Raw genomic sequence first — 26,540 nt, 5'->3', positions numbered from 1 at the left:
ACCAGGTTGTTTATGTAAGAATTCTGAGTGTAAGGGGCCACTACCCATAAAGCACATGTACAGAGCAAGTTGATGGATCTTCATGCTAGGTGCTTGGTATGGGAAAAGGGCCTGCCTGGAACCTCTCAAACCCCAGTGGATGGCCTGCATGGTGGGCAAGACAGTGGTGCGCCAGGTGCATGGCCACGTTGAGCAGTTCTAAACCTTGTCATGATCTCTGTTCAGCATCTAATTTTTTTTCCTCCCACTGCATTTTGTCTAGATGTCTAATATTACCATTTTTTGTTAAGGTTAAAGCTCACATACATACACCATGCCTTAAGTTAGTCTTCTATTGTTTCATCATATTATTTTCATATGAATCATTTTTTACTTTTAGAATCTCAATGCAATATCCAGTGATATTGATCTTAGATATTGGCAACATGCGTGAGTCATATTGTTTGCCTTTTCTCAGACGGACGGAATCATCAGTCATCTGAACCCTGAGCCCAATCTCCGAGTTTCTCAAAAGCCAAGCAGTCGTGAGTGGGTCATCTCCCTGCAGCCGCCCTCTCCGCTGCGAGTTGTGTCTCTTCTCCACGATGCCCACCGCAACCACTTCAGCATCTCAGATGTCACCTTCCTCGACGTGCATCGCCAGCTGCAATGGTCCTGCGTACCTGAAAACTCCCAGGAATGGACTAGCACTGAGCAAGATCCTCAGGCAGGGCCAGACCTCAAATACAAAGTGACCATCAGTTTCCGCACGGCAATCTATGGCACCTTCCGGCAGGCCGTTGTGTTTGACTATGGTGTTGAGCCTGTGGCAATGCAGAGGCTGTGTGTGGACGTGATCCCCTTGGAGGATCTTGGGGCCCTAGAGGAAACCAAGCGCACTGTTCTTACTCGAAGTGAGCGCTGGTGCGAGGAGAATGTAGATATAGTGCCGTTTGACCGCAAGCCTCATGACCTCAGCCCTGACGACCGGAGCATCCTGGCTTCCTACCCGCCCCCCACCAACGAGAACTTTGTCTTCACGCAGACCTCCATGGAGCGCTTCCCCACAAAGAACAACTACAGGAGTCGTATGCATGACTTGCTCAACATTGAAGAACTTGCTCAGTTTGATCTGGTCTCTCGTTTTAACATCAAAACTACGCTTCAAATCACCAGTGGGTACATGCTTCTGCCTTCTACAGTCTCCACAGCCAAGTACTCCCGCCCAGGCGAACTCTTTGGGAAGCTGGAGCTCTCCTCGGAGATTTCTGAAGACTCCCACCATGGCCGTTTGGTGTTGTCCAACTGCAATTCTATGCTTGTCGCAACTGTGAGTGAAACCAGCCAGTCTTCAGCCGACTCAGAAAGAGGTAAGACTGGTCCTTCCCATTCCTACTATCTATAATCACCCTTTAGGCCACCTCCATTCATACTGAACTTGGTCTTAGGTATAACAGTGACATCTCAAGTAATGGACGGCTTACTCTTTTGATTTTGCAGTGCCCTTGTCATTAAGCCACGAATTTTGGAAAATCAACTGCTTTGGTGTGAATTGACATAACTCTCTTATTTCTGGGGCTACAGTAAAGTTTTTGGTATCAGTCGACGGCAATATGAAAGGGCTACAATTTTTAATTAGCGACAGGGCTCGAAAACTGACTTGAAAGGGTAGAAAATCGATTAAATTCGCAAAAAACAATTCGGAAAAAAACCTATTTTTGAGATCCCAACCTTGAAACCCACTCATTTTTTGAGAATTTCAAAGAACTTATTTAACAAATGATTTAGCCCTGACAATGTGCTTTCCAAAATGGTGCATAACATTTCCCTACTCCTGGTAGTATAGTTGCTAGAGCTCAAAACGTAAACCCTGTTTGAGAGCGATTTTGACGAACTCCAGACACTTCACTGTCTTTGTCTAGTGTGGCCTTGCTATTGCCTCTAGTAGGCTGTACTTTGGCATGTAGCCCCTCTTGGCAATGTGGTTTGACCTACTCGAAGGAGTTTTTGATAGCTCGATTTCAAGTTCGTCGTTGAGCCGTCACAAAATAGCCTGTTTTTCAGCCCTTTCACCGCAATTTGGACATATCCTAGTTTTTTGCTTATAACTTTTTTACTAATTTGATGCTTTCCAATTTTTTTTCTGATTATTAATCTGTATTAAAAGAGCTTTCATTTGCCACCAAGCACGCCTTCCTAGCTTCAGTAGTTTTTGCTCAAGCTCGACCAGAAGTCACGACGAACATTCGCCGAATCTGACTCATTTCACGCGCTGCGACGAAAAACTTTCCTGCCGCCACAAAAGTGAATATATATACATATATATATATATATATATATATATATATATATATATATATATATATATATATATATATATATATATATATATATATATATATATATATATATATATATATATATATATATATATATATATATATATATATATATATATATATATATATATATATATATATATATATATATATATATATATATATATATATATATATATATATATATATATATATATATATATATATATATATATATATATATATATATATATATATATATATATATATATATATATATATATATATATATATATATATATATATATATATATATATATATATATATATATATATATATATATATATATATAATGAAGTGTTCAGATATGAATTTTAAAATAATTTAAAATAAAATAATTTAAAAATAAAAAGTTATAAGCAAAAAACTAGTACGTGTCCAAATCGCGGCAAAAGGACTGAAAAACAGGCTATTTTGTAACGGCTTGACGATGAACTTGGAATTGAGCTATCAGAAAATCCTTCAAGTTGGTCAAACTACATAGTATATTGCCAAGAGGGGCTACATGCCAAATTACAGCCTTCTGGAGGGAATAGCAAGGCCACACTAGACAAAGACAGTGAAGTGTCTGGAGTTCGTCAAAATTGCTCTCGACAGGGTTTACGTTTCGAGCTCTAGCGACTAAGCAACTAAACTACCGGGAGTAGGGAAATGTTATGCACCATATTGGAAAGCACATTGTCAGGGCTAAATCATTTGTTAAATAAGTGTTTTGGAATTCTCAAAACATGAGTGGGTTTCAAGGTTGGCAACTCAAAAATTGTTTTTTTTTCCCCCCGAGTCGTTTTTTGTGAATTTATTCAAATTTTTGCCCTTTGGAGTTGGTTTTCGAGCCTGGTCGCTAATTACAAAATATAGCCCTTTCACTTTGCCGTTGAGTGATACCAAAAACTTTACTGTAGCCCCAGAAATAAGAGTTTTGGCGATTCGCACCAAATATACAAAATATACAGAATTCGCGGCTTAACCTGGTAGCAGAGACGGGCCAAATTTGTGGCTTTACCGTGTAGCAGCGACGGGCCAAATTTGTGCCATGATATAAACCCCCCAAAATAGATGATACATAATCTGATTACAAATGCTTTGATAAATATTATTAAATGGTTTGTGTTTGGGATGATTTTTTTTCATTTTTCTCGCTTAGAGGGACCATTAAGAAACGTGATCCCCGCTGCTACCGGGTTAATGACAAGGCTGGGGCGTGTGTCCGTTCCATAGTATAGGGTTCACTGGGTATAAGTATCCCAAACTGGGGCCCAGGTACTGAGTATATAGTAAACCTTGGCCCACTATCTCCCAATCTTCCCCGTGGGCCCCTAAGCCTGGTGGGCCAAGGGTAGCATGTACCGTCATTCCCCCCAGTGCTTGGGCCTTGGGTATAGGTGCTCACCCTGCATTGTCTTGCTCATCTCCAAGGCAAGAGAAGATGGCACCACTATAAAACACTTGCCTGTGCCATGACAGGCTGGGGAACTAGTCTCATTCTGCCTCATGCTACCTGACCAACACCCTCAAATTTGATTCACTTGGCCCATGGGTGCTCCATAATTTTTTTACATTGTACACACACACACACACACACACACACACACACACACACACACACACTCTCTCTCTCTCTCTCTCTCTCCCTCTTCAGCTAAGGGTGCAGTCCCACTTCTGATCTTTTTGTTGTTTATGTCCCTGAAGAAAGACTTCAGATTAATGTTACATTTGGCTGCAGTATTTGCCTGACATTAATTTGTTTGTCTTGCGGCTTCATGATAAAAGTTTATTTTCTGATGAGTTTTCCACATAATTTTGCCCCTGCAACAAGTTTCTCTCCTTCAGAGAATGTTTGATTTTGCAAATCAAGCCACGGTGGACTCTTAGTAATGTTATATTGCTTTACACCAACATTATGTTTTGTCGAGTGAGTAATTGATTTGAAAAGTTTTGCCACACTCCTCTACGTTAGAATTACCGTATTTGACGGCTTATAAGATGCATGGGCTTATAAGACGCAGCCCCCAATTTGGGCAGGCATTTGAAAAAAATCCACGAGTGTCAGGTGAAGGTTTTTCACCCGACATTAGTAGCCCTCCCCTCTATCAAGTCAATGTTAAAGTTTCACATGTATGCAGATCCTTATTAAATCCTAATACTTTGTATTTAAAACCCTTAATATTTGCTGGGACCTGCCAGAACTGGTCCTTCTCAGAGACTCAAGGGTACTGCTTTGAGATGTAAACAAACATGGCGGAGGCAGCGACATTGTCCGAGGGGTAACGGGTATGAAGTTTGTGCACCATATTTCTTTGTTATTATTGTACATCATAATTCTAGTTGTTGTAATATTCCAGTACATTTTTAAAACATAAGGAAGTGTGGAATTTCAAACTTGAATATGCTTCAGTGTTTGTTGAACATATATGTAAAGTAAAAATGTTAAAAGATAACTGCAAAATGGAGAAACAGGCACTTGTAAATATCAAATAATAACTTGTCTTTTCAATATCTCATTAATATTATTCATATATTGTTTGTGTTTATCAATCAAACAAAGTTAAACAGTTTTATGAAGGTCTGTCTCATCTCAATGATCCCTGTCTGCTAAGGAGACATAGCGTGCCTTGTGCGTGTTGTCAGGTTTGGTGTACAGCCGTCCACTAGTTTGTTTAGGTACAAGCATTGAGTCGCTTCATTTTCTTCCTGAGTGGTGTCATTTTATATGAAGTAGTGGTAAGTACTACTGTTATACATTGTTACTTTAGAAAAGAGTTGCCGTTGTTGCTGTGAAAGCGATCGCCACCTTGTTTATGTTTGCAGGGAGGTGTGCAGTTTAAGTTCCATTGCTGCATTAAAACTTCACTAGCCAGTAACCCAAGCGGAACATTGACCTTATAAGACGCAGGGGGATTTTCAGGGACATTTTTTTTTAGAAAAAAAGTGCGTCTTATAAGCTGTCAAATACGGTATATGATAATTGCATCTGTCAATTTATTTCTAATTCTTAGGGTGGGTGCTTTTTAAAAATTAGGAACCAGAAATTTATTTTTAGTCACTCATCTTTGAGCTCACGTGTCAACGCTCACCAGTTTGTTATTGCAGGAACCACCATAACATTGCTGGCTAGGTCATACTGAGTCACCATAACAAGGTTGTTGTTGGTTCTGTAACCATTTGATTGAGCTTGTTATCTTGTATAAATATGAACATTCCCTGTGATTCCTCCTCTGAACTCAAGGGTGACATCCAATCTATGTGAAGGAGATTAAGGTCTCCTAAAATCAGTGACACACTATTTTGAAGTGTGTCACAAATCTCTGTACATTTCAGCATCATCGTCATGCAGTTGTGTCAGAGTCCTGTAGTTAATGGGTATATTGACTTTAGTATTTTTATGTTTTCTATTTAATGTAAGATGGGTATCAAAGGAAATCATGTTAAATGTGATTTCCCCTAAGTGGAGGTGTTATTTCAATGTGATTAATCAATTTGGGACCGGTGGGCCATTTCTTTTTGCATTTAGTGCTTTAATTTACTCCTCTAAGGTAATTTGATTCTGTAAAGTTCCTGCTCTGTGTGTAGGTTGGGGTTCTGGCCTCCTGGACATTGTAGAAATGAGCGTCTGTGTGTGGTGGGCAGAAGAGGAACAGCTGGTGAGGGCGGCGGTGCTTGTAAATAATGCAATGAATAGATAAGTATGAGGTGTGCCTTGTGCGTTGGGAAGCCAGCTTTGGGTGAATAAGTTACGAGTTGCATCTGGTGCACACAAATCTAAATTGTAATTGGATTTGAAAATCATTTTAATTACTACATGGGTGTGTGTCTGTTTGATCAGAAAATGAAATTAACCAATGAGCCCTACAGCAATGAGGGTTCTGAAGGGGGCGAGTTCAGTAACAGCCTCCCCCGTGCTCTTCTCCTACTGAACGCTGTCACATGACCGTAGTCTCAAGGAGGGTTGGGGGTCATTGCAAGCATTCCTGAAGCTCTCAATTGTCTTTATTTACTTCCATTCCTCCATCATTCCATTTGCATTAAAATGGATCAGATCTATCCCTGCCCTTGCACATTCTTTTGTCTGATCCATTACCTGCAATAAGTGTTTTCTTGCCTCCAGGTCAAGGTGGGAACACTTCCAAGCCCCGAAGGTGTATCCATGAGGTTCTCATTGAGGATAAAACCAAGAAAGAAATCTACCTCAGGTTCTCTGAACGTTCTGTGGCAGCCCTCAATCTGAAAGATGATGAAGAGGCCACGGTTGAAGTCCAGTTTCAGTTGAATCGCTTGCCACTCTGTGAGATGCACGCTGCCCTCGACCGCCTGCCATCACTTGACATGATCTTCCCAGATGTGACGGTGGAGCCAACCATTCCTTGGAGTCCCATCAAGTGAGTTTGTTCAGGAAGAATCAACATAGTTAAAATATCTGCACAGGCAAATTATAGTATGACATCCATTTTGAAATGTTTCTTGTGTGATGCTCATAATCTTGAAGATTTTTCAAAATTAGCCATTTTTTAACTCCGTACTGGGCTGTATTGTTTTCCAAATAGGTGCTAGAGAGTTTGAGTGGCAGAAGCCATGCTGGCCCTCTCAAGACAGGACTCCTAAGAATTGTAAATTAGCTCACTCCTAACTGATACTCTGCCATGACCATGAACAAGGGCACAGATTAAAGGAAGCATCCCATCCGTCTCCATTCTGCATGGGATTCGAACCCAGAACCTCATGGTTGTGAGGTGAGTGTGCCAATCACTGCACTCCAGAGCTCCTTAGTGTGTGTGTGTGTGTGTGTGTGTGTGTCGTGTGAGCCATGTTGTGGCTGGAGAAACTAACACACGTGTAGTGATCCTACTAACTGGGTAGCCTCTAGTTTATTTATTTATTTGATTTTTTGTGTAATTATGCTTATATTGTACCTTTTCCAGGCAATGGGGAGAGACTTTGGATGCCAAGCTGAATCCCAAACAAAAAGAGGCTTTGGTTGCCATCACGGCTCCCTACGGCCTCATCTTGCCTCCAATACTCATAATTGGTGAGTCACTCTGCTTCTCAAACTCATTTTTGGAAAAGCCTTTGTATATTAAGTGAATCACATTGCAGGGAGCAAGTTTTGTATGTAAAATACACACCCACATGCTCACACTCATGTGTTCACACACACACACACACACACACACACACACACATATGCACATTATTATATAATAAAGAAATATGAAACTTTACCACAAGAGCCATCCTAAGTCCATAACTATCAATCTATCTATCTGTCTATTTACATACATCTAAATAAAATCAATTATCCCAGAAGAAAAAGCGTGGTAATGGTCCCCCCGATGTCTTTCAGTTCTAGCAATACAGCCAGCCTGCTCTCGTATTGTAGTTTAGTATTAACCTTCTAATAGTTTATGGTCTGAAGTTGTAAAGAACCACCTGTCACACCTTTTGTTTTTCTTCCCTGCTCAGGACCGTATGGAACAGGGAAGACCCACACGCTGGCGCAGGGCATCAAGCAAATACTGCGGCAGCCCAACACCCGCATCCTTATCTGCACCCACTCCAACAGGTACGAGGAGGAGAGGATTGAGAGGCGACTCCTTGGTGTGCACGAAAGAGCTTATTTCACCTCCAGATTGTTTTCCTTATGGGACATTATATTGTAATTCTCTCTCTCTCTCTCTCTTTTTTTCTTTTTTCATGCGTCTTGAGAGCTGACTATTTTTTTTGCTGTTTACAAATATTTTCTGTCATCCCACAATGTAATGATGACGAACATTCATTGGTGACAGTGGGAGTTATTGGGTACAAGCAAGTATTTGTAGTAGTGTCTGTTATGGTGTTCCCTTTAGTTCCTTCCCTTCCCCCTTCTTCCTTACACTTCTCTTCCTGGCCACACGAGACTTCCCCATCCCCTCCTCCTCTCATTCCTCACACCTCTCATCACACTGCTCACACACAAGAACCAAGGACAATGGCAGTGGCAAAAATTTGATTGGATTTGGCGATATGGCTTTCCACCAGTCCACCGCCAGCAGGCAATAACAGCACCAGGGGTTGTTGGGGGTGTGTGGGGTCCTCCTTCCCCTATTCCCTCTCTTCCTTCCCCCCTCTTTCCTCTCTTCCTCTCTCTCTCTCTAGCATATGACCACAGAAGACTAAAGAAAAAAAACTTCTTTCCTTTTTCCCATTCCCCTCACTCTATCCCCTCCCTGTTTGAGTGGCAGACCCCAACTCTTGCTCCTCTTGCCCCAAAGCTGTGTTACCACTGAAGGAAGGTCACAGTATGGATAGTAGAGGACAGGGGGTCATGTATTTATTGGGGGAATCTATACTAGGAAAGGAGATCTCTCACATATTAAATAAAAGTGCACAGTTGCCAAACCATTACTAATGTCACCTGCCTAGGCGCTGTCTGTTTTAACAATCACCTGCCCTGTAGTGGTTCAGTCATATCGTAAAATGTGATAAAATACAACATGCAAACTTGACACAGTCCTACAAAAATACAGTTATGTAAGAACAAACAGGTAAGTATACATGGAGAGCATCATAAAATATCTTGTCTAAAATCCAGCACAGGGGTATTTCCTTTGCATGATGATTTTTTTTGTTTTTCCAGCGCTGCAGACCTTTACATCAAGGACTATCTGCACCCTTATGTCAAGGCAGGGCACAGTGAGGCGCGGCCACTCAGAATATACTACCGCAATCGCTGGGTCACCACAGTACACCCAGACGTGCAGGAGGTGAGGCTAGTTTTGTTTATGGCATGTTCCAGAAATAACGGTAAAATTCTGAGGGAGCACCTGTAAAAATGTTTGACTTCTTCCTTGCTAGAAGGGTTGAAAAATGTGCTTCTCTACAGTAAGGCCCCATGTCTTAAGATATTGAGACTGAAAAAAAACATTCCTAGTTCTGAAACCTCTAGTTTGGGGGCAAATTATAATATAATCGGACTGGAACCTTCAAGAAGTTGACTTATTTGTGCTATGTTTCACCTGGTTTAAACAACTAAAATTTACTACTAATAAGTAAAGACAACATAAACTCCATCAAATGCTTTCAATTTTCTTGCTATTGAATAAAGACATTTAGAGTTGGGAGTCCATTGGGTTACTGAGAGCATGCGTCATCGCCACCCTCCCCATAGCCAGCCAGACATGGGGCAGCCTCCCTCAGCAGTTCACTCCTCTTTTAGTGCAGCAGCTCACGATCATAAGCCCAACAAAGTCCTCGGGTAAACAGCTCTGGGCGGGCAACAGGGGCAGTTTCACACACCTGCATTCACTTGTTCCGTTAGGCATACAACTCCTTGCATTGGGGCGGTGAACCCAGCGAGACAGTGGATCAGCCGTGCACAACAGTATGGTGTCCCACGTAACAATTCCCCCTCAGTATCCCCTCAGCAGCTCTTATAGGCGACCCTTTACTTGAAACGGCAATCATAGTGAACACAATATTCACAGAGGGCAAGAAGATACAGAAGAGGAGAGATCGGCTACACTCATATGAATACAACATTGCCTTTGTTTAGAGAGAGAGAGAGAGAGAGAGAGAGAGAGAGAGAGACAGAAGAGAAGAGAAGAGAAGAGAAGAGAAGAGAGAGAGAGAGAGAGAGAGAGAGAGAGAGAGAGAGAGAGAGAGAGAGAGAGAGAGAGAGAGAGAGAGAGAGAGAGAGAACAAGACAAGACAAGACAAGACAAGACAAGAGAAGACCAGACAAGACCAGACCAGACAAGACCAGACCAGACCAGACCAGACCAAGACCAAGACCAAGACCAAGACCAGACCAGACCAGACCAGACCAGACCAGACCAGACCAGACCAGACAAGACAAGACAAGACAAGACAAGACAAGACAAGACAAGAGAGAGAGAGATGGAAGTAGAGCAAAGAGTAATGTGGACAAAATTGTAATGTTAAATGTGTAGTGTGTCAGTATTTCCTGGTTATCTGAATTTCATATGAGGATAAATACAAACTAATGTGGGCATGAGAGAAGATGGCGCCACTATAAACACTTGCCTGCGCCATGATGGGCTGGGGGCGACTACCATCCAGGCCCCTCAAGCAAGCCTACCAGCACTATAGGCATAAAAAAAACAACAACTAGAGACTCAACAATCAGGTAAACAAGTTAATATCCAACTTTCCACTCACTGCGTTCATGTCATCACAAATTTTCACTTCATTACACTGACTGCATTTCAGATCCACTCCTTCAGTTTTCAGAAGAACACGATGAACTGCTGTTACTCCTTTTTTCCCACCAGTATTGCCTGATAGAAACCGACGTCAACGTGAGGCGCTTTGTGACTCCGACTGAGGAAGAGATTCTGGCGCACCGGGTGATTGTGGCGACTCTCAACACGTCCCGCATCATTGCCTCACTCAAGTTCGAGAAAGGTAAGTAAAGCCATTATCAGCGGCTTAATATCAGGGGTGTGGAGTCGGAGTCGGTGGAGTCGGCTACTTTTGGCCGGAGTCGGAGTCGGAGTCGGTGAAAATACCCGACTCTGACTCCTTAACGTAATCATTTATCGTGTAATGTAGTTGTGAAGTTATTTTTTCTTTTACATTATCTAGATGTTGTCTATATAGAGTACACGTAAGTTGGATGGAAATACATGTAAGAAAAAGGACCTCAAGAGAGTCTACCGCCACTACAGACAGCATCTAAAAAAAAAATATATAAAAAATTGCAATAGAGGGGGAGGGGCATGGGGGCCAGAGTCTGAATCGCAACTTCAAAATTTCCCGGAGTCGGAGTTGGAGTCAGAAAATTTAAACCCCGACTCCACAGCCCTGCTTAGTATCTTCATTACCTCTACATGTGTGTGCTGGAAGGCCATTCGTTGTATTTGTCGCCACCTTGTAAATCTCTCCCACAATCTTGTTAATGTGTTTTCAGGTGACATCCTAAACTAACACTCACAGGTCCTTCTTTGATTTTTTTTATTTTCATTTCCTATTGATTTGGTGGCCTTTGCTTCTATTACTCATTTCCAATAACTTTTTGCATCAAACTTAACCCTCTCCCACACTGTAAGTTTCCAAAAAGTTTTATATTTTCATTTCCTATTGATTTGGTGGCCTTAACTGCTATTACCCATTTCCAATAAATTGTACCTTTTGCATCAAACTTAACCCTCTCCCACACTGTAAGTTTCGAACAAGTTTTATATTTTCATTTCCTATTGATTTGGTGGCCTTTACTACTATTTTCCATTTCCAATAAGTTGTACCTTTTGCATCAAACTTAACCCTCTCCCACACTAAGTTTTGAATAAGTTTTATATTTTCATTTCCTATTGATTTGGTGGCCTTTACTACTATTACCCATTTCCAATAAATTGTACCTTTTGCATCAAACTTAATTTCCCCTTTGTCCCCACTCATAAATCCTATCAATATCTTTTTTGTAGCCTTGTGCAATTTTGTTTAGCATTTATTTCCTTCATGATCTCTACATCCTCTGCAGACAAGCTTCATAACTGCTCCTTCCTTCCACCATGCCATTAGTTAACATGAATCACAAGCATCACGGGCGCCAGCACTGTGCCTTGTGAAACTTCCCTTGTTACTTCTTCCACCCTGACATGTTCTTCTTAATTACTTTCCTCATCTGTATGTCATTCAGGAAGTGTCTGATTCACTGCAGAAGCTTTGTCTTTGGTCTTAAATACTCCATATTTCACATTAGTCACAGGTATGTGTGTGTTTGTGTGTGTATGTGTATATGAGTGTGGATGTGTGTGTGCATGGGTGCGTGTGTGCATTTGCCTCTGCATGTACGTGTGTGTGTGTGTGTGTGTGTGTAGGTAATGACTCTACACTTCCACTTCTAATGACAGGCTGTTGAGCACATGGCAACACCAGCTAGCCTGCTAGGAATAGTTTGAAGCGTCTTGGGCTGAGCCATACTAGTGATGGTCCTCATGTCACATCAGCAGGGCAGAGAATGTTTGTGTGAGGCAGAACCTACCACTCACTTGGCTGCTGGGAACACTGGCTGGTGCTCACTTTGAAAAGGAATGTTTGGCACAGAATTTGAAAAAATGTCAGAAGAACAGGTATTGCATGTGGAAACAAAAAAAGAGTAGGTATTTTGAACTGTCAAAAGAGCAAAATCTTGAATAATGGAAGAATGTATACTGGGGCTTGCATGTATTTTATTTTTCCGTGACTTTCAGGATGTGGTGGTGGGCCTTAAACCTGGGGACAGTGGTGCGAGGATTGCCCTCATGTTTGTTGCCTTTTTCATCCTTCTCATCCGCTCCCAGTTTCTCTTCTGCTTCATCTTTTTTTTTTTCTTCTTCTTCTTTTTCTTCTCCTCCTCATATTTTCTTCTTTTTCTTCTTCATCTTTCTTCTTTTTCTTCTTCATCTTTTCTTCTTCATATTTTCTTCTTCTTCTTCTTCTATTTTCTTATTTTCTTCTTCTTTTTTTTTTTTTCTTCTCCTATTTTCTTCTTTTTCTTCTTCATCTTTCTTCTTCATCTTTTCTTCTTCTTCTTCTTCTTCTTCTTCTTCTTCTTTTTCTTCTTCTTCTTCTCCTATTTTCTTATTTTCTTCTTCTTCTTCTTCTTCTTCTTCTTCTTCTTCTTCTTCTTCTTTATATTTTCTTCTTCATCTTTTCTTCTTCTTCTTCTTCTTCTCCTATTGCTTATTGTTTCTCCTTTTGCTCTTGTACTTCTATTTCCACTTTTTCCTCTTTGTACCTTGACACTTTTCATTGTACATCAGGTCCTTTTCTCCTTTGCTACTCTGTTCCTCTATTCTTCCAATCCTTCAAGGAATATTTTCATGTGATTCTCTGTATTCCTGTTTCCCTTAGTGTGGTGGTTAGCATGCCTAGCTAAGTATTTGAGGGTCTGAGTTTGAAATCCATCCAGGGCAGTCAGCTTGCAGGCCGCCCAGTTGGTCATCCTCCCTCTCAGGTGGGTTGATAGATGGGTACCTGCAGAAACCTGGGGAAGCTAAACTGGCAACCTGATTGTCACACTTGCTCTGTGTCCTGATGTAAGGGTGGTGCACTAGTTGGGTAGACGGTGGCTGAGTGGTAGCGTGCTGGGCCCACATTCACCGTGTGATGGACGACGCGGGTTCGAATCCCCACGCTACCACCTCGGATTTTTCAGTCACCGCCGAGTGGCTTAAAACTCCCCAAATGCTGTCCTGAAGACCACCCATCAACCCGGACTCTAGAGGAAACCGTCCAAGTGAATCAAGAAGGAGTTCCAGGGGCCAGCATGAGCCAAGATAAGATGGCGCCACTATAAACACTTGCCTGCGCCATGACAGGCTGGGGTGGACTTCCATACAGGCCCCTCAAGAGGTGTACACGAAAAAAAAAAAAAAAAAAAACAAACACGAATGCGGATTTCCTACAAAAAGACATCACCAAGCTACAGGAATGGAACAAAAAGTGGCTGCCACAATTCAGTGAAGAAAATGTAGTCATGCATCTTGGGAGGGAATATCCAGCATACCAATCCCACATGAGAAACACTCCACCATCCACCACAGCAGTAGAGAAAGACCTGGGAGTATATGCTACCAGGCTACCATTGACAGCCAAATCCATTCCATTCGCAGCGGTCGGGTTAAACCTGTGGAAAGTGTTGATATAATTTCCCTCCATGTTTGTTTGCTTGTTCATCTTTTTCATCTTCTTCCGGCTCAAGGGCCGGTGAGATGGACGTGAGCACCGAGGTCATGCTCAGCCATAGCTCATGCTCCCAACTTTACCATTAACTTGCCTTTGCTAAAAACTATGAAATTATTTGTTTGCTTTTATTTTAGCACTTGCTTGAATGGTTGATGATTAAAGAAACATTCACTTTATTTCTAAATGACAATAATTCTTAAATTTTCTTCCCCCAGGAGTGTTCACGCACATCCTTATTGACGAAGCAGCGCAGGCCATGGAGTGTGAGACTTTAATGCCGATGGCGCTGGCCAAGCCTGACACACGCCTGGTGTTGGCCGGGGACTACATGCAGCTCAGCCCGGAGGTAGGGCCGGCTGTGCCTTAATGACCAGCTAAAGAAAACAGTATTTATCAGTATTAGGGATGTAGTGCTGTTGACAACATGTACTGATGCCTCATTAACCCTTAGATTACGGTGATCATATATATAAGTGTGCTACCACACGTCCCACCTGTACGGGGATCATATATATAATCATCACACTCTACGCTCCCTACGTTTCAAATATACCGCCAGTTCTTGACTCAGAAGAATGGTGGAGGCATCTGGCATCCGTACACACTCTCATTCATCCCAGCGTGCGCCCTGCCGAAGGCCACAGATCATTTTCCACTTTTGTTCGGAATACATCTGTCATGTCTCGTGACGCATCAAGCAGTTCCTCTGCTCCGGGCGGAAGTAGAGCGCGGGCGAATCAAAGTGACAGTGACTCTGATGACTGCCATGGTAGTGACATTGACAGAGGAGGGAGGGGCAAGTAGGTAGGTATAGAGAGAGTGGGGTGCTTCCATGCGATGCGTCACGGCCATGAGAAAATGCGCAATATTTTCGGCTGTCATAACTTTTTTATTATTATTAGGAGAGAAGTTTTATTACACCACCACATATACTAGATGAATATACAATTATTGAAAAGAAGAAAGACACCATTTCCACCTCTTTTAAATGCCTAAATTTTCCTGTGCACACCATCCAGAGATATATATCGCCACCCGTACTCTAAGGGTTAAACCGCACAAAGTCTACCCCAATTGAAGAAAAGGGTTGTGCCAGGCTGCATTTTTTGTGTTTATGTATCAGCCTCAGAATGACAGATCAGTTGGTCTGTATCTTCATTTCATCTGATGATATGAAGTGTAGCTTCCTTCTAGTTCTAAAAACTTCTAATCATCATATTTTTCCATGTTTCAGAGCTCATGATATCACACTAGGGATTAGGAAATTTATTTATATATTTTGTATACCTTTTTCTTCCTCTTCCATACATTTTCTTATGTTTATAGTATAAGTAATAAATACTTATCTCTTTATATAATAAACACATATTTACATATAAGACACAAAGTAAAATACAATGTTTGAGTTCCCCCTTTGGCAACACCAACGCCTTGAGGCCGCCTCTGCTCCAGCCACCAACCTGAAACACAGGAAAGAGGATATACCCTATTTGATGGTGTTGAAGAGACACTTTTTTTTCTCTAAAATATACTAAGAAAATTAGAATGTTGAATGTTGCATTAGCTGTAGGCATAATCCAGGTCTGCAGGAAGTATACCCATCAGATTAGAGGTTGTTGTTGTTGTTATTGTGGTGGCCTAGCAGACCCTGCCCGCCCTAGCAGTGTCCTGTGACTGGTTTGGTCTTGGTGTGGGAATCATTGACTCCACAGTGTTGTTTGTAGCGTCAGTTTTCTGGTTTGTCTTGTTTGTGTGGTAAAAAAGTTGTAGTAAAATTGGTAATCCATACATTATATTCCATTGGTCTTAGTCATTGGCAGCCAAATGAAGACTTGCCAGTGGTAAACAAAGCTCTGGAGCGAGCAGATCACTGTCCACACGGTGCTGTTGTTACACTGTGGCGTGACAAAGGCGACCACCATGTTCATACATTGTGGCGGCAGAGCCTTTTAAACATTGTGGCGTCAAATGTGAAACTAAGCTTTATCATGTGGGCTGTATACTTTACTCAGATAGTGAGAGGGGTTTGTAGAGCTCAAAATTGGACAAAAAAAGCAGGCATGCTAATTATATGTTATTGAATAGAAATAAAGCTCCACTCACACAGCTCTCTTGGACATCAACTCCCCTCCTCATGCTGACGGTCTTCTTTCTCTTAAATTCCGCCACCATGTTGCCTCTCTTTCTATCTGCTATCGGTATCTTCATGCTGACTGCTCTTCTGAACTTGCTAACTGCATGCCTCCCCCCCTCCTGCGGCCCTGCTGCACACGACTTTCTACTCATGCTCATCCCTATACTGTCCAAACCTCTAATGCAAGAGTTAACCAGCATCTTCACTCTTTCATCCCTTACACCGGTAAACTCTGGAACAGCCTTCCTTCGTCTGTATTTCCTCCTGCCTATGACTTGACCTCTTTCAAGAAGAGTGCACCAGTAAATGTGAAAAGTAAAAAAGGACTGAAAGAAAGGGAAGCTTTTTGGGAGGAAGTGAATGCATGTTTGAAGAGTTTTGAGAAAGAAAGGAAACTTATTATGATGGGAGATATGAATGCTGAAGTGGGTGATGAGTGTGGTGGGAAAATGGGGGATACCAGGGGAAGATACACAAGGGGGGGGCAAAAAAATCCCCCCAGAAAATCTCAAGCTTATGCGGATAGTGGGTACAGAACTGACTCGCTTGTAATGTGCTGCAACTATAATACGGAATGTGTCGTCAGCTGTAGGCATATGCAGGCGCAGATACGAAGGTGGGGAGCCAGATGGCCGGGGCCCCCCCAAAAAATATTAGGATAACTAAAATATTTGAAATAACCATGAATTGAGAAGACATAAAAAATATCTAAGATACCCCTAAAAAGCTAGAGAGCTGGGGAGTGAAGTCGGCCGCCGCTAGATAGCTCTGGACGCTGTCCTCCAAACTTTAAAAAACTCCTCCTCTATAGGTTTCTTGGGCTTTACTATGTGGAGGTGGATGGGATGCGCAGGCAAGAATTAAATTTTTTCGGTGTCTGATTTAATTTTTCACTCTGCTCTAGGGTCAGGGCACAACGGGCACGTGCCCAGGGCCCCGTGCTCTTATGGGCCCCGCACTCATCTAACAATCTATATACACGTACAGGGCCGTAGTACGCCGTACCCTGGGGGGGGAAAAGGGGCCAGGGGTGTTGGACGACCTCCTCCCCCCCCCCCATCTGCTAAAATGTCCGCTTTCAGAGAGAGTCAAAACGAAAACTGGTCCCTTTCTGTTGCATTTCTGGAGAACTCAGGATTTTCTTTATTTATTTTCAGTATTTAAGTTACGGAATCATATATTGAATATTATAGAGCAAGATTTAAAGGCCTAGGAAAAAATCTTTGTGACCTCATTCCTCACATGCAGGCAGAAAGTGAATTTTTGTGCAGGCCACTATCATCATTCGGCACTTCGAAGAGGAAATAAAGGAAGACTTCCTTGCCTTTGTGCACGCCCAAGACCTCACCGGTAAAGGTTTAGCCTGGCTCCTTTTGCGCACCGTTGAAGGCCTCGGATTGGACATGGTGCAGTGCAGGGGACTTGGTTTCGATGGAGCAAGTGCCATGATGGGAAAATTCAAAGGGTGTGCCGCAGTACTCATGAAGAAGTACACCCTGGCCAAGCCAATCCACTGCTTTAACCACCGTCAGAATCTTGTACAGACGAAGGCGTGTGACGTCAAGGAAGTGAAGATCACTCTTCAAACACTGACTGAGGTGTACAACTTTGTTCATTCTTCGAATATGCGCTCTCTCCGCTTCACAGAGGTTGTCAAGCTTACCTCGGCCAAGCGGGAATAGCTTGTTCCCTTGTGCCCCACCAGGTGGATTGAGAGGCATGACGCAGGGCTGGTTTTCATTGAATTTCTGCCTGTCATCGCTGGTTTTCTCAAGGAAGAACTTGACGCCACCGCTGGGCTCCTTCTCATCGCCATACGTGTTCCCCACTTTCTCGTTGGACTGGTTGTAGTGGAGTGTATATTGGCACATACTCTCGAGCCGAGCCGAACTCTTCAGAGAAAAGATGGAGACCTGGTGTCAGCCTATGCCACAATTTGTGGCATCGAGACCATTTTTGCCAAGTTCAGAGCAGATGTGGAGAATCATTTCCACGACGTGTTCATGAAAACGGAAAAGCTTTTGGTCGAAGTGGGGTCATTGCATGACACCATCCCTGTGTCATGACTCTGTGGACGACAAACCCAGCAATCAAATGTTCCGTGCGAGAATGCTGAGGAGTACCTACTACTGCCAGGCGGTGTACATTCCGTTCATGGACCACGTCTTGGCTGAGTTGAAGAGTTGGTTCGGTGACGACACAGTGCCTGTTGCACTTCAGCTCAAGCAACTCCTCAAAGACCCCGAAACGGATGTTGCGGCTGTGCTTCAGCTGACGAGTTTCATGAGCTCGACATTGAATCCCTGACACTCGTGAAGGCGGAAGCGGAGCGCTGGGCATTATCTGTTCCGGTCTTCCAAACTATCAAAGAAGCCCAGGCACACGCCAGCACCAGCATGTTCCCTAATCGCGCCATTCTCTTGAAAACTCTGTTGATGCTTCCAGTCTCCAACGCAGAAGCCGAGAGGTCTTTCTCAGCATTGAAAAGGCTGAAAACCTATCTGAGGAGTACCGTCGGCCAAGAGTGCCTGAACGGACTTGCCCTCCTCTGTGTCCACTATGATATCCCCATTTCAGTCGAAAGTTCGGCAAATTCGGCGAAAAAAGCCGCCGACTAATCTTTGCTTAGCGAGGCACTTGTTGAATACTTGGGAATTTGTAAACACAGTACCCTCTCGAGTTTCACGCTATCCAAGTTTCGCGATCCTTGAGTTCAGCGCTTAGTCCTAAATTCTTACCATCACGACTTTCGCGCATTACCGCCACGAGTTTTGCGTTGCTTTGACATGTACGGGTCACGTCTACCTACCGTCAGCGTCATGCATGCTGTTTTAAAAGGCGGTGTCCAACCATTGGGGCTATGGGCAACTGCGGTTGCCCGTATGCCCAACCGGGAGCAAGATGTTGGTTGTCGGTATGAATGGCAAACAGTTGTGAGTACGAGCATGGGTACGTGGGTACCGAACATCTGCATGTAAACAAACAGACGACGGCAGTGGCTGAGGAGTGAGGAGCAGTGGAAGATGGCCCACCAAGAGACTCGTAAAATGGACTGGCAGAGCTGCTTTGCTTACTACTTGATTAACAAGATAAGAGAACACCCCGTGCTGGGGAACCACAGTCCAAAAAAACTTTTTCTCAAGTCTATGAAAATTGTAGATCTCCCGGTGTTGTTTTCTTCTGGCAGCGACGGTGAAAAGTAATAGTGAAACTAGCAAAAGGGCATAGAAGAGCAAAAAGCAAAATCAGGGAAAGAAAGGGACAGAAAAACACCTAAGTTCAGGGTGAAGTGTATAAGTGCGCACTGTTAAGTAACTAAGGGCCGCTTTCACAGTCACTTTGTTTGTTTTGATCGTTACCAATGGCGGCTCACTGTTGCCAGATTGTCGTACTCGGAGCACAGTATTTACCGGTTTCTGACGCCTAACTATTGCCAAGAAACATCAGGATCTAACTCTTTTAATGATAACTGTAAATGAGTTTCGTTATTGAAGCCCAGAAGACAGTTTAGGGGTAAGATGTCGGGAAATATAATCGGCTGAGTACGACAATCTGGCAACGTTGTCGCCGCTTGGTATTTCACGTGAAACTGGCCGATGGGGTAGTGGCAGCTGCACACGAAGCGAGAGATGTTGAGAGTATATGGTAAGTGCAGGGCAAGGCTAACCCCACAGCTGCCACTACCCTATTGGCCAGTTTCATGTGGAAATGCTATAGCAGTGATCGCCGCTATTGGTAATGATCAAAACAAACAAAGTGACTGTGAAAGCGGCCTTAAGTGCATGTTGTGAAGTATCAAAGTGTGGAGAAGGAGGACCTAAGAAGCGATACAAAGCGTTACAGGTCAAAAGAAGAAGAAGAAGGTCCACTACACTGGCTGGTGTTGCGAGAAATATCTCCCTGATGAAATTAGTCATTGTGGTGTCCACCACGCATGCATGCTGTGGATTGTAAGGCAGCTGCCTTCAGCTGTGGCTTAAAAACGACCTGTTCTCACTTCCAATTTTCTGCCTATTACCAAGGTACGTATTTTGAGATAACTAGGGAGTATAGTCGAAAAAATTTTGATAACAAGGGAGTAAAGTTAAAAAAAAAAAGTCATTATTTTCCACGGGTCGGAACCAATAAGCGCTTTTACAAGGATTTCAATATCTCGAGTTTCGCGATCCTCGAGTTTAGCACCATACCTTTGGAATGAAGCAAGCACGAAACTCGAGAGGGTACTGTATATTTCTTTAGATCAGCCAATCTTTGCAAATGTGTTACCTCAATCCCATGTAAAAGAGGCCCTATAAGAATTCCTTTTTTATCTTCAGGTGTGTCTTAATTTTACATACAGGTAACTCTGGATTTACACGCATTTGGTTTATGCGTTTTTTAAATAACGCGGGATCCAAAATCCAAATAAATGTTTAATTTACACATTTTTCTGACTTATACGCAATATTTTATGGATTGGCCACCAGATGTCTCACGCAACTGTACTCACACGGCGCCGCGGCCACACAGCTGAGCTCAGTTCTTCCCGCGCGCCACTTGAACAACAATACAGTACCCACGCTGCCGCGCTAGTCAACAATAGGGGTGGGCAGATACCGATACCAGTACCGGTACTAACGGTACCAGCTATACGGTACAGTACCAGTACCAGACTGCTCGGTACTGGTACAAATACTAGCCAGTCACTCATGGTGTCCCTCATTTCTTCCTCAAACGAGTGAGGGAGAGACCAAGTGCCTGAGTGGATATCTCGATGATATGGATATTCTCTCTCTCTCTCTCCACTGAATGAAGTGAATATTTATTTTTTGATAGAAACCTACCTCTTGCTTGATTTACATTGTTTTTGATTTATGTGACCTCTTCAAGGACACAATACTCGTGTAAATCGAGAGTTACCTGCATTAAATTTTTTGTAAAGGTTAGGTTTGTAATCTATATATGACCTGTATTATGATCACCCTTGCTGCTTACATATCAAAATAAACGTTTACTTTTCTTCGAATGCTCGAAAGGTGATGATTTCTACCTGTTCAGATCTGCCTATTCACTGGTCGGATGTACAATATGAATTGTTTCTTTCATATGTCACATATACAGTAGTGCCCCATTTAGCGTGAGAATTAGGTGAATGAATGTGGTTGCGCTAACTGAATTTGTGCTAATTGAATAAAGTAACCAATATGAAAAAAATTATTTGGTGCACACGTGGGTCTGACTTGGGTTTGATAATTACTCAAAATAATCACTGACATTAAAAAAAAAAAACCCTATGATTGGTTGAGCTCTGAAAACACGCTTGTGATTCACTGGGAGTCCGATGACGTCATCGGCGGTGCTCACCCGGTCAGTGGCCTCGCTGCCATAAGCTAGTGTCACACTGGCCGTTTTCTTCTAACCGTTGTGGCTGCTGGCAACGCCCGTGCACCCATCTGTGAGCGAGTTGTCGGTTCACCGTAACCTGGTGTCACACTGAGCCCTTTTCTTCCCACCGCATTGGTGGCAGCTTGGACAAACGGCAAATCCAAATTTTCCAGGTGTGCGTCACACACGGCCAAGGTCAGTTGCCCGTATCCACATCCACAATGTAAACAAAGCACTTGCCCTGTATCAACATGGTGTCGTCTGCTAAAATAAGGGCTCTCGCGGCTTGTGCTGTGCATCATGGTGGCTTGGCGCAATTTTCAAAATTCAGTCGTGGTGGCTGCTTGCGCTAACTGAGGCTTTCGCGCTAATTAATTTTTTTCTTGGTAGATGGTGGCTTGCGCTAATTGCGGTTCGTGGTAATTGATCTCGCGCTAAGTGGGGCTCTACTGTACGTTGATTGCTCGGGAGCTGCGGATTTTAAGCAAAAAACTGCCGTCACTATCCATTGGTCTTCACTGTTGTGAGGCTGTCGCTAACTTATGAAATTTTACCATTGGGCCCCCCCAAATTGATTTTCTGGATCCGCCCCTGGGGGATACCTGGGAAGAATGAAAATGGAGAGTGCCTGGTGGATGTCTGTGCTGAGAGGGGAATGTTCCTAGCGAACACCTTCCTTCAGCACGAAAATATCCAGCGGTACACATGGAGGAGGGGAGAAGATAATGAGCAAAAAGGATTGATTGATTATGTGGCAGTAGATGAAAGGCTTAGAAAATAAATTTGTGATGCGAAGGTAGTAAGAGGAATGTTCGATGGATCTGACTATCTTGCAGTGCTGGCAAAGTTAAAGCTGAAAAAAGGAAATACTGAAGATAGAAAAGTTACAGGAAAAAGAAATAAAAGATGTGTATAACGTGAAATGGCAGAGGCCTTAAGTGAAAAATGGTAAAGTGTAAAAGATAGTACAGATGTTGAAAAAGTTTTTGGAACATTTAAAGAAGTAATGGAAACTACAACAAAAAAGTGTTAGGGATGAAAGTGGTGAGAGATGGAAAAAGAAAAGGAAATTCATGGTGGACAGAAGAGATAAGGAGGATAGTAAAAGAGAAAAGGGAACTTTTTAAGAAAACTCAGGAAATAAATGTGACTGAACAAGTATAAAGGGAAAGGAAAAAGAAATATAGAGAATGCAAAATTAAATTAAAGCAAGCAATAAAAGAAAGTAAGAAGAGAGTTGATGAAGACTTTGGAAAAAGACTAAGTGAAAAATATAAAGGGAACAGGAAATCATATTGGAAAGAAGTAAAAAACGAAAGAAATGCAGAAAATATCTCCTCAAGTAAAATAAATGAAGTTATGGATGAGAATGGGAAGATGTTGAAAGACGAGGAAGCTGTGAAAGAGAGATGGAGAGAATATTTCAAAAACTTAATGACTTTTGAGGATGGGCGTCCAGCAGCTGTAACAGCAGCAGTTTTGAGTAGAGGTAGAGGAGGAGTATATAAAGAAAGAAGTATAACATATGAAGTAAATCAGGCAATAAAAAGATTAAAAAATGGAAAGGCAGCAGGAATTGATGGAATCACAGCAGAAATGTTGAAGTGTGGAGGAGATGTAGTTGTTAAATGGATGGTCAAGATGTGTGAAGTAGCATGGGAGGGGGGGGGGTGCCAGCAGACTGGACAAAAGCCATCATTGTCCCAGTTTACAAGGGGAAGGGCAGGAGAGGGGAATGTGGGATCTATAGAGGTATAAGTCTCCTGAGTATACCCGGAATGGTATATGGAAAAGTCATAATAGAGAGGGTGCAAAGACTTACAGAAGAGAAAATCAGTGAAGAACAAGGAGGCTTCAGGAAGGGAAGGGGATGTGTGGATCAGATATTTGCCTTCAGGATGGTAGTAGAAAAAATAATAGCAAAAGGAAAGAAACTATACACTGCCTTCATGGATTTGGAAAAAGCTTATGACAGAGCTGACTGGATTGCATTGTGGGATGTTTTAAAGATTTATGGTGTGGGAGAAAAACTGCTTAGTGCAATAAAGTCTTTCTATGAGGATGCATCTGCATGTGTCAAAATTACTGGAGAAACAAGTGAACATTTTGAGATAAAAGTGGGCTTAAGACAAGGGTGCGTCATGTCACCATGGTTATTCAATATTTATATGGATGGTGTTATTAGAGAAATTAAGGGCAAAGTTGGAGAAGTTGGAGTAAGACTGTTCGATGAGGGAAGGAAGTGGGTACTGAATTCGATACTGTTTGCTGATGACACGGTGCTCATTGCAGAAAATAAAAGTGACTTACTAAATGTGGTCAGTGTTTTTGATAGTGTCTGTAACAGGAGAAAGCTGAAAGTAAATGTCAACAAAAGTAAAGTGATGGTTTGTGAGTGAAGTAGAAGTGAGGTTGTAGATTTTGTATGCCCATATAGAGTGGGAATTGAATGTGAAAAAGAATGCAAAATAATTTTGAATGGTGAAGAAATGGAGGAGGTCAATGAGTTTAAGTACCTTGGATCAGTTATGTGTAAGCATGGTGGTACAGAGGGAGAGATAAGAGAAAGGGCATTGCAAGGAAGAAGGGTGGTAGGGTCTTTGGGATTTATTTTTTAGAGAAAGAGAATGTATATGTATTTCTCCAGAGAGATCACCTCCTCTGTCGCTGGAGCACACACAGAGGGTCTCTATCCTGGAAGCAATAATCATTCGAATAAGAAGGGTTTGAGGTAAGGAAGAGGTCTAGAATGTTGGGGCTGTCAACTGCCTAGGTAGTTGAGGGATATAAAGTTTGTTTTTGTTTCACCAGGCTGGTCAGTGAAAGAGATGAAAGCCAAAGCTGGTGGTGAACATTGAAATCTCTAGGATGGAATCATGAATGGCAGAAGTGTGAGCATGGAGGTAAAGAGGGATTTGAGAAATACAATAATAGTACCAACCCTCACATATGCAAGTGAAACGTGGGCCTGGAATGAAAGTCAGAGGTCTAGAGTGCAGGCAGTGGAAATGAGTTATTTGAGGAGTGCTTGTGGTGTGAGTAGAATGGATGGAATGAGTAATAAAAGTGTGTACAAGTGTTTTGGAATGTGTCACATGGGTGAAGGGAAGAAGTGTGGAGTGGTGGAAGAAGTGAAGCGACAGACTTTAAAGTGGTTTGGCTACATGGAGCGAATGGAGGAGAGTAAGATGGCCAGAAGGGTGTATGTGAGTGAGATAGAGGGAGGGAATGCTAGAGGACGACCTCCAGTGAAATGGAGGAATAGGGTGCAAGAGTATGTTAGGGAGAGGGGGGAAAGGTCTTTGAGAAGCTTTGAGCAGGCAAGGAGGGAGTGTCTGGATAGAGAGAGTTGGAAGCTCTTCTACCGTGGCCATCCCCTAGTGGGAGCTCCTAGGAGCAGGTGTCGATGAAATGATGATGATGATGATCTTTTTCCTTAAAAAATTGTCTTCATGAACTTGTGTTGTTGTGGAGTAGGGATTCCCTAGCAAAAAAAGTTTGTCTTTGAGTTACTGAAACTGAGAACATTTTCAGGTATTCTCCCCCTTCTGTGAGGAGAGAGGCCTTGGCACGTCCTTGCTTGAGCGCCTCTACGACCTGTACCCCGCTGACTCCCCCTGCAAGATCATGCTGGTGGAAAACTACCGCTCACACTCGGCCATCATCAAGGTATGTGGGTGCTTTATTTTCTGCATAAATGATTTATCTCCATCAAAATGTGTATCCAGAACACCAAAAACTGGACCCCAATATGTATCCACTCCTCACAAGAGCTGCAAATTGCCTCAGGATGCTGGGAGAAACACTCCATGTAATGCCTTATTTATTTATTTATTTACTTTTTATTTTTTATTTATTTTTACTTCCTGGTCTACAGCGCTGGTAGGCTCTTTTTAAGGGCCTGGTGTACGGCCCAAGCCTGTCATGGTGCAGGGAAGTGTTTGTAGTGGCACCATCCATTCTTGGCTCATGCTGCCCCCCAGAGCTCATTCTTGATTCACCTGGACAGTTCCTCTAGAGTCCGGGTTGGTAGGTGGTCTTCAGGACAGCATGTGGGTAGTCTTAGGCCACTTGGCAGTGACTGAAAAATCCCAGGTGGCAGAGGTGGATTCGAACCCGCATCATCCAGAACCAGCGCTGGGCACTTCCGCTAATTAGTCCGCAAATCTGCAATAGCGGAAGTTCCATTTCATTTGTGGATCTGCGTTTGTGACAAAATGGTCGCCAATTTGCGGATTTCTGTTTGCGATATTACTTCCACTAACCTCCGCTAACACGTCGGTGATGGGCACTTCTGATAACTAGTCCGCAAAATCCACAAATTTACAAAAGCAGAAATTTTATTCATTTGTGGATTAACTTTTGTGGTATTACTTCCGCTGACCTCCGCTAACACATGGAGGAGCTAACCCGGTTCAGCCTGGACAGCCTCAATCTGATAGATTCTTCAAATATTAAAATGAAAACATTAACTTCAAAACTTTTTTTAGGTGTTGCCTTTTCCACTTTTTACAAAAAGCACATTCACCTACTGTGCATTTCAAGCCCCGTGTAATACTGGAACCAGGTACTGATTGACATGGGACTAAAGCACAATGTGTATTGTATTATATTGATGATATTGTAATGTGTATACTGAATTTATTTTTAGTTTTACAGGCTGTTGATATAGATATAGTGAGTTTTATTATTATTTTAGCGTAGTAATATATAATACATATTTATGATATAATCATTTCTTCCATATATTTTAAACTCCGATGCCTTCCCCTCTCTCACTTCTTTCCAAGCTGGATGATACAGGATCCACACTGTCATGGGATTTGTCTGTTGCCCAGTATTCTTTTCAAAACTTTCAGATTGTGTGGATATGACATGTTGTGCTGCTCAACCATCTTTTTTTCATCTCTTTTTTTGTTGCAGTGTTTGGACAGTGGCTCCCATCTGACACTTTGTGGATGTTGAGTGGTGTCACCCATTCCTTGCTGTGGTTCATTCTGGTTGTGAAAGTAGCCCCATGTTT

General features: G+C 42.6%; 1 protein-coding gene across 1 annotated transcript in view; it reads left to right on the top strand.

Annotated features, from left to right (window-relative positions):
• LOC126997877 (probable helicase with zinc finger domain) overlaps nt 1-26,540 on the top strand; it is a 76,914-nt gene that overhangs the window by 14,853 nt on the left and 35,521 nt on the right. Inside the window, exons 4-11 of the mRNA XM_050859090.1 lie at nt 458-1,349; nt 6,464-6,734; nt 7,275-7,381; nt 7,816-7,915; nt 8,969-9,095; nt 10,623-10,755; nt 14,235-14,365; nt 25,052-25,186. Coding sequence (XP_050715047.1) covers nt 458-1,349; nt 6,464-6,734; nt 7,275-7,381; nt 7,816-7,915; nt 8,969-9,095; nt 10,623-10,755; nt 14,235-14,365; nt 25,052-25,186 — 1,896 coding nt within the window. The remainder of the gene's footprint in view (nt 1-457; nt 1,350-6,463; nt 6,735-7,274; nt 7,382-7,815; nt 7,916-8,968; nt 9,096-10,622; nt 10,756-14,234; nt 14,366-25,051; nt 25,187-26,540) is intronic.

This window comes from Eriocheir sinensis, chromosome 13 (genome assembly GCF_024679095.1).
Source record: "Eriocheir sinensis breed Jianghai 21 chromosome 13, ASM2467909v1, whole genome shotgun sequence".
In the NCBI taxonomy this organism is placed as follows: Eukaryota; Metazoa; Arthropoda; class Malacostraca; order Decapoda; family Varunidae; genus Eriocheir; species Eriocheir sinensis.
Note: the sequence above shows the minus strand (reverse complement) of the source record. Positions and strands in the feature narration are given on the sequence as shown.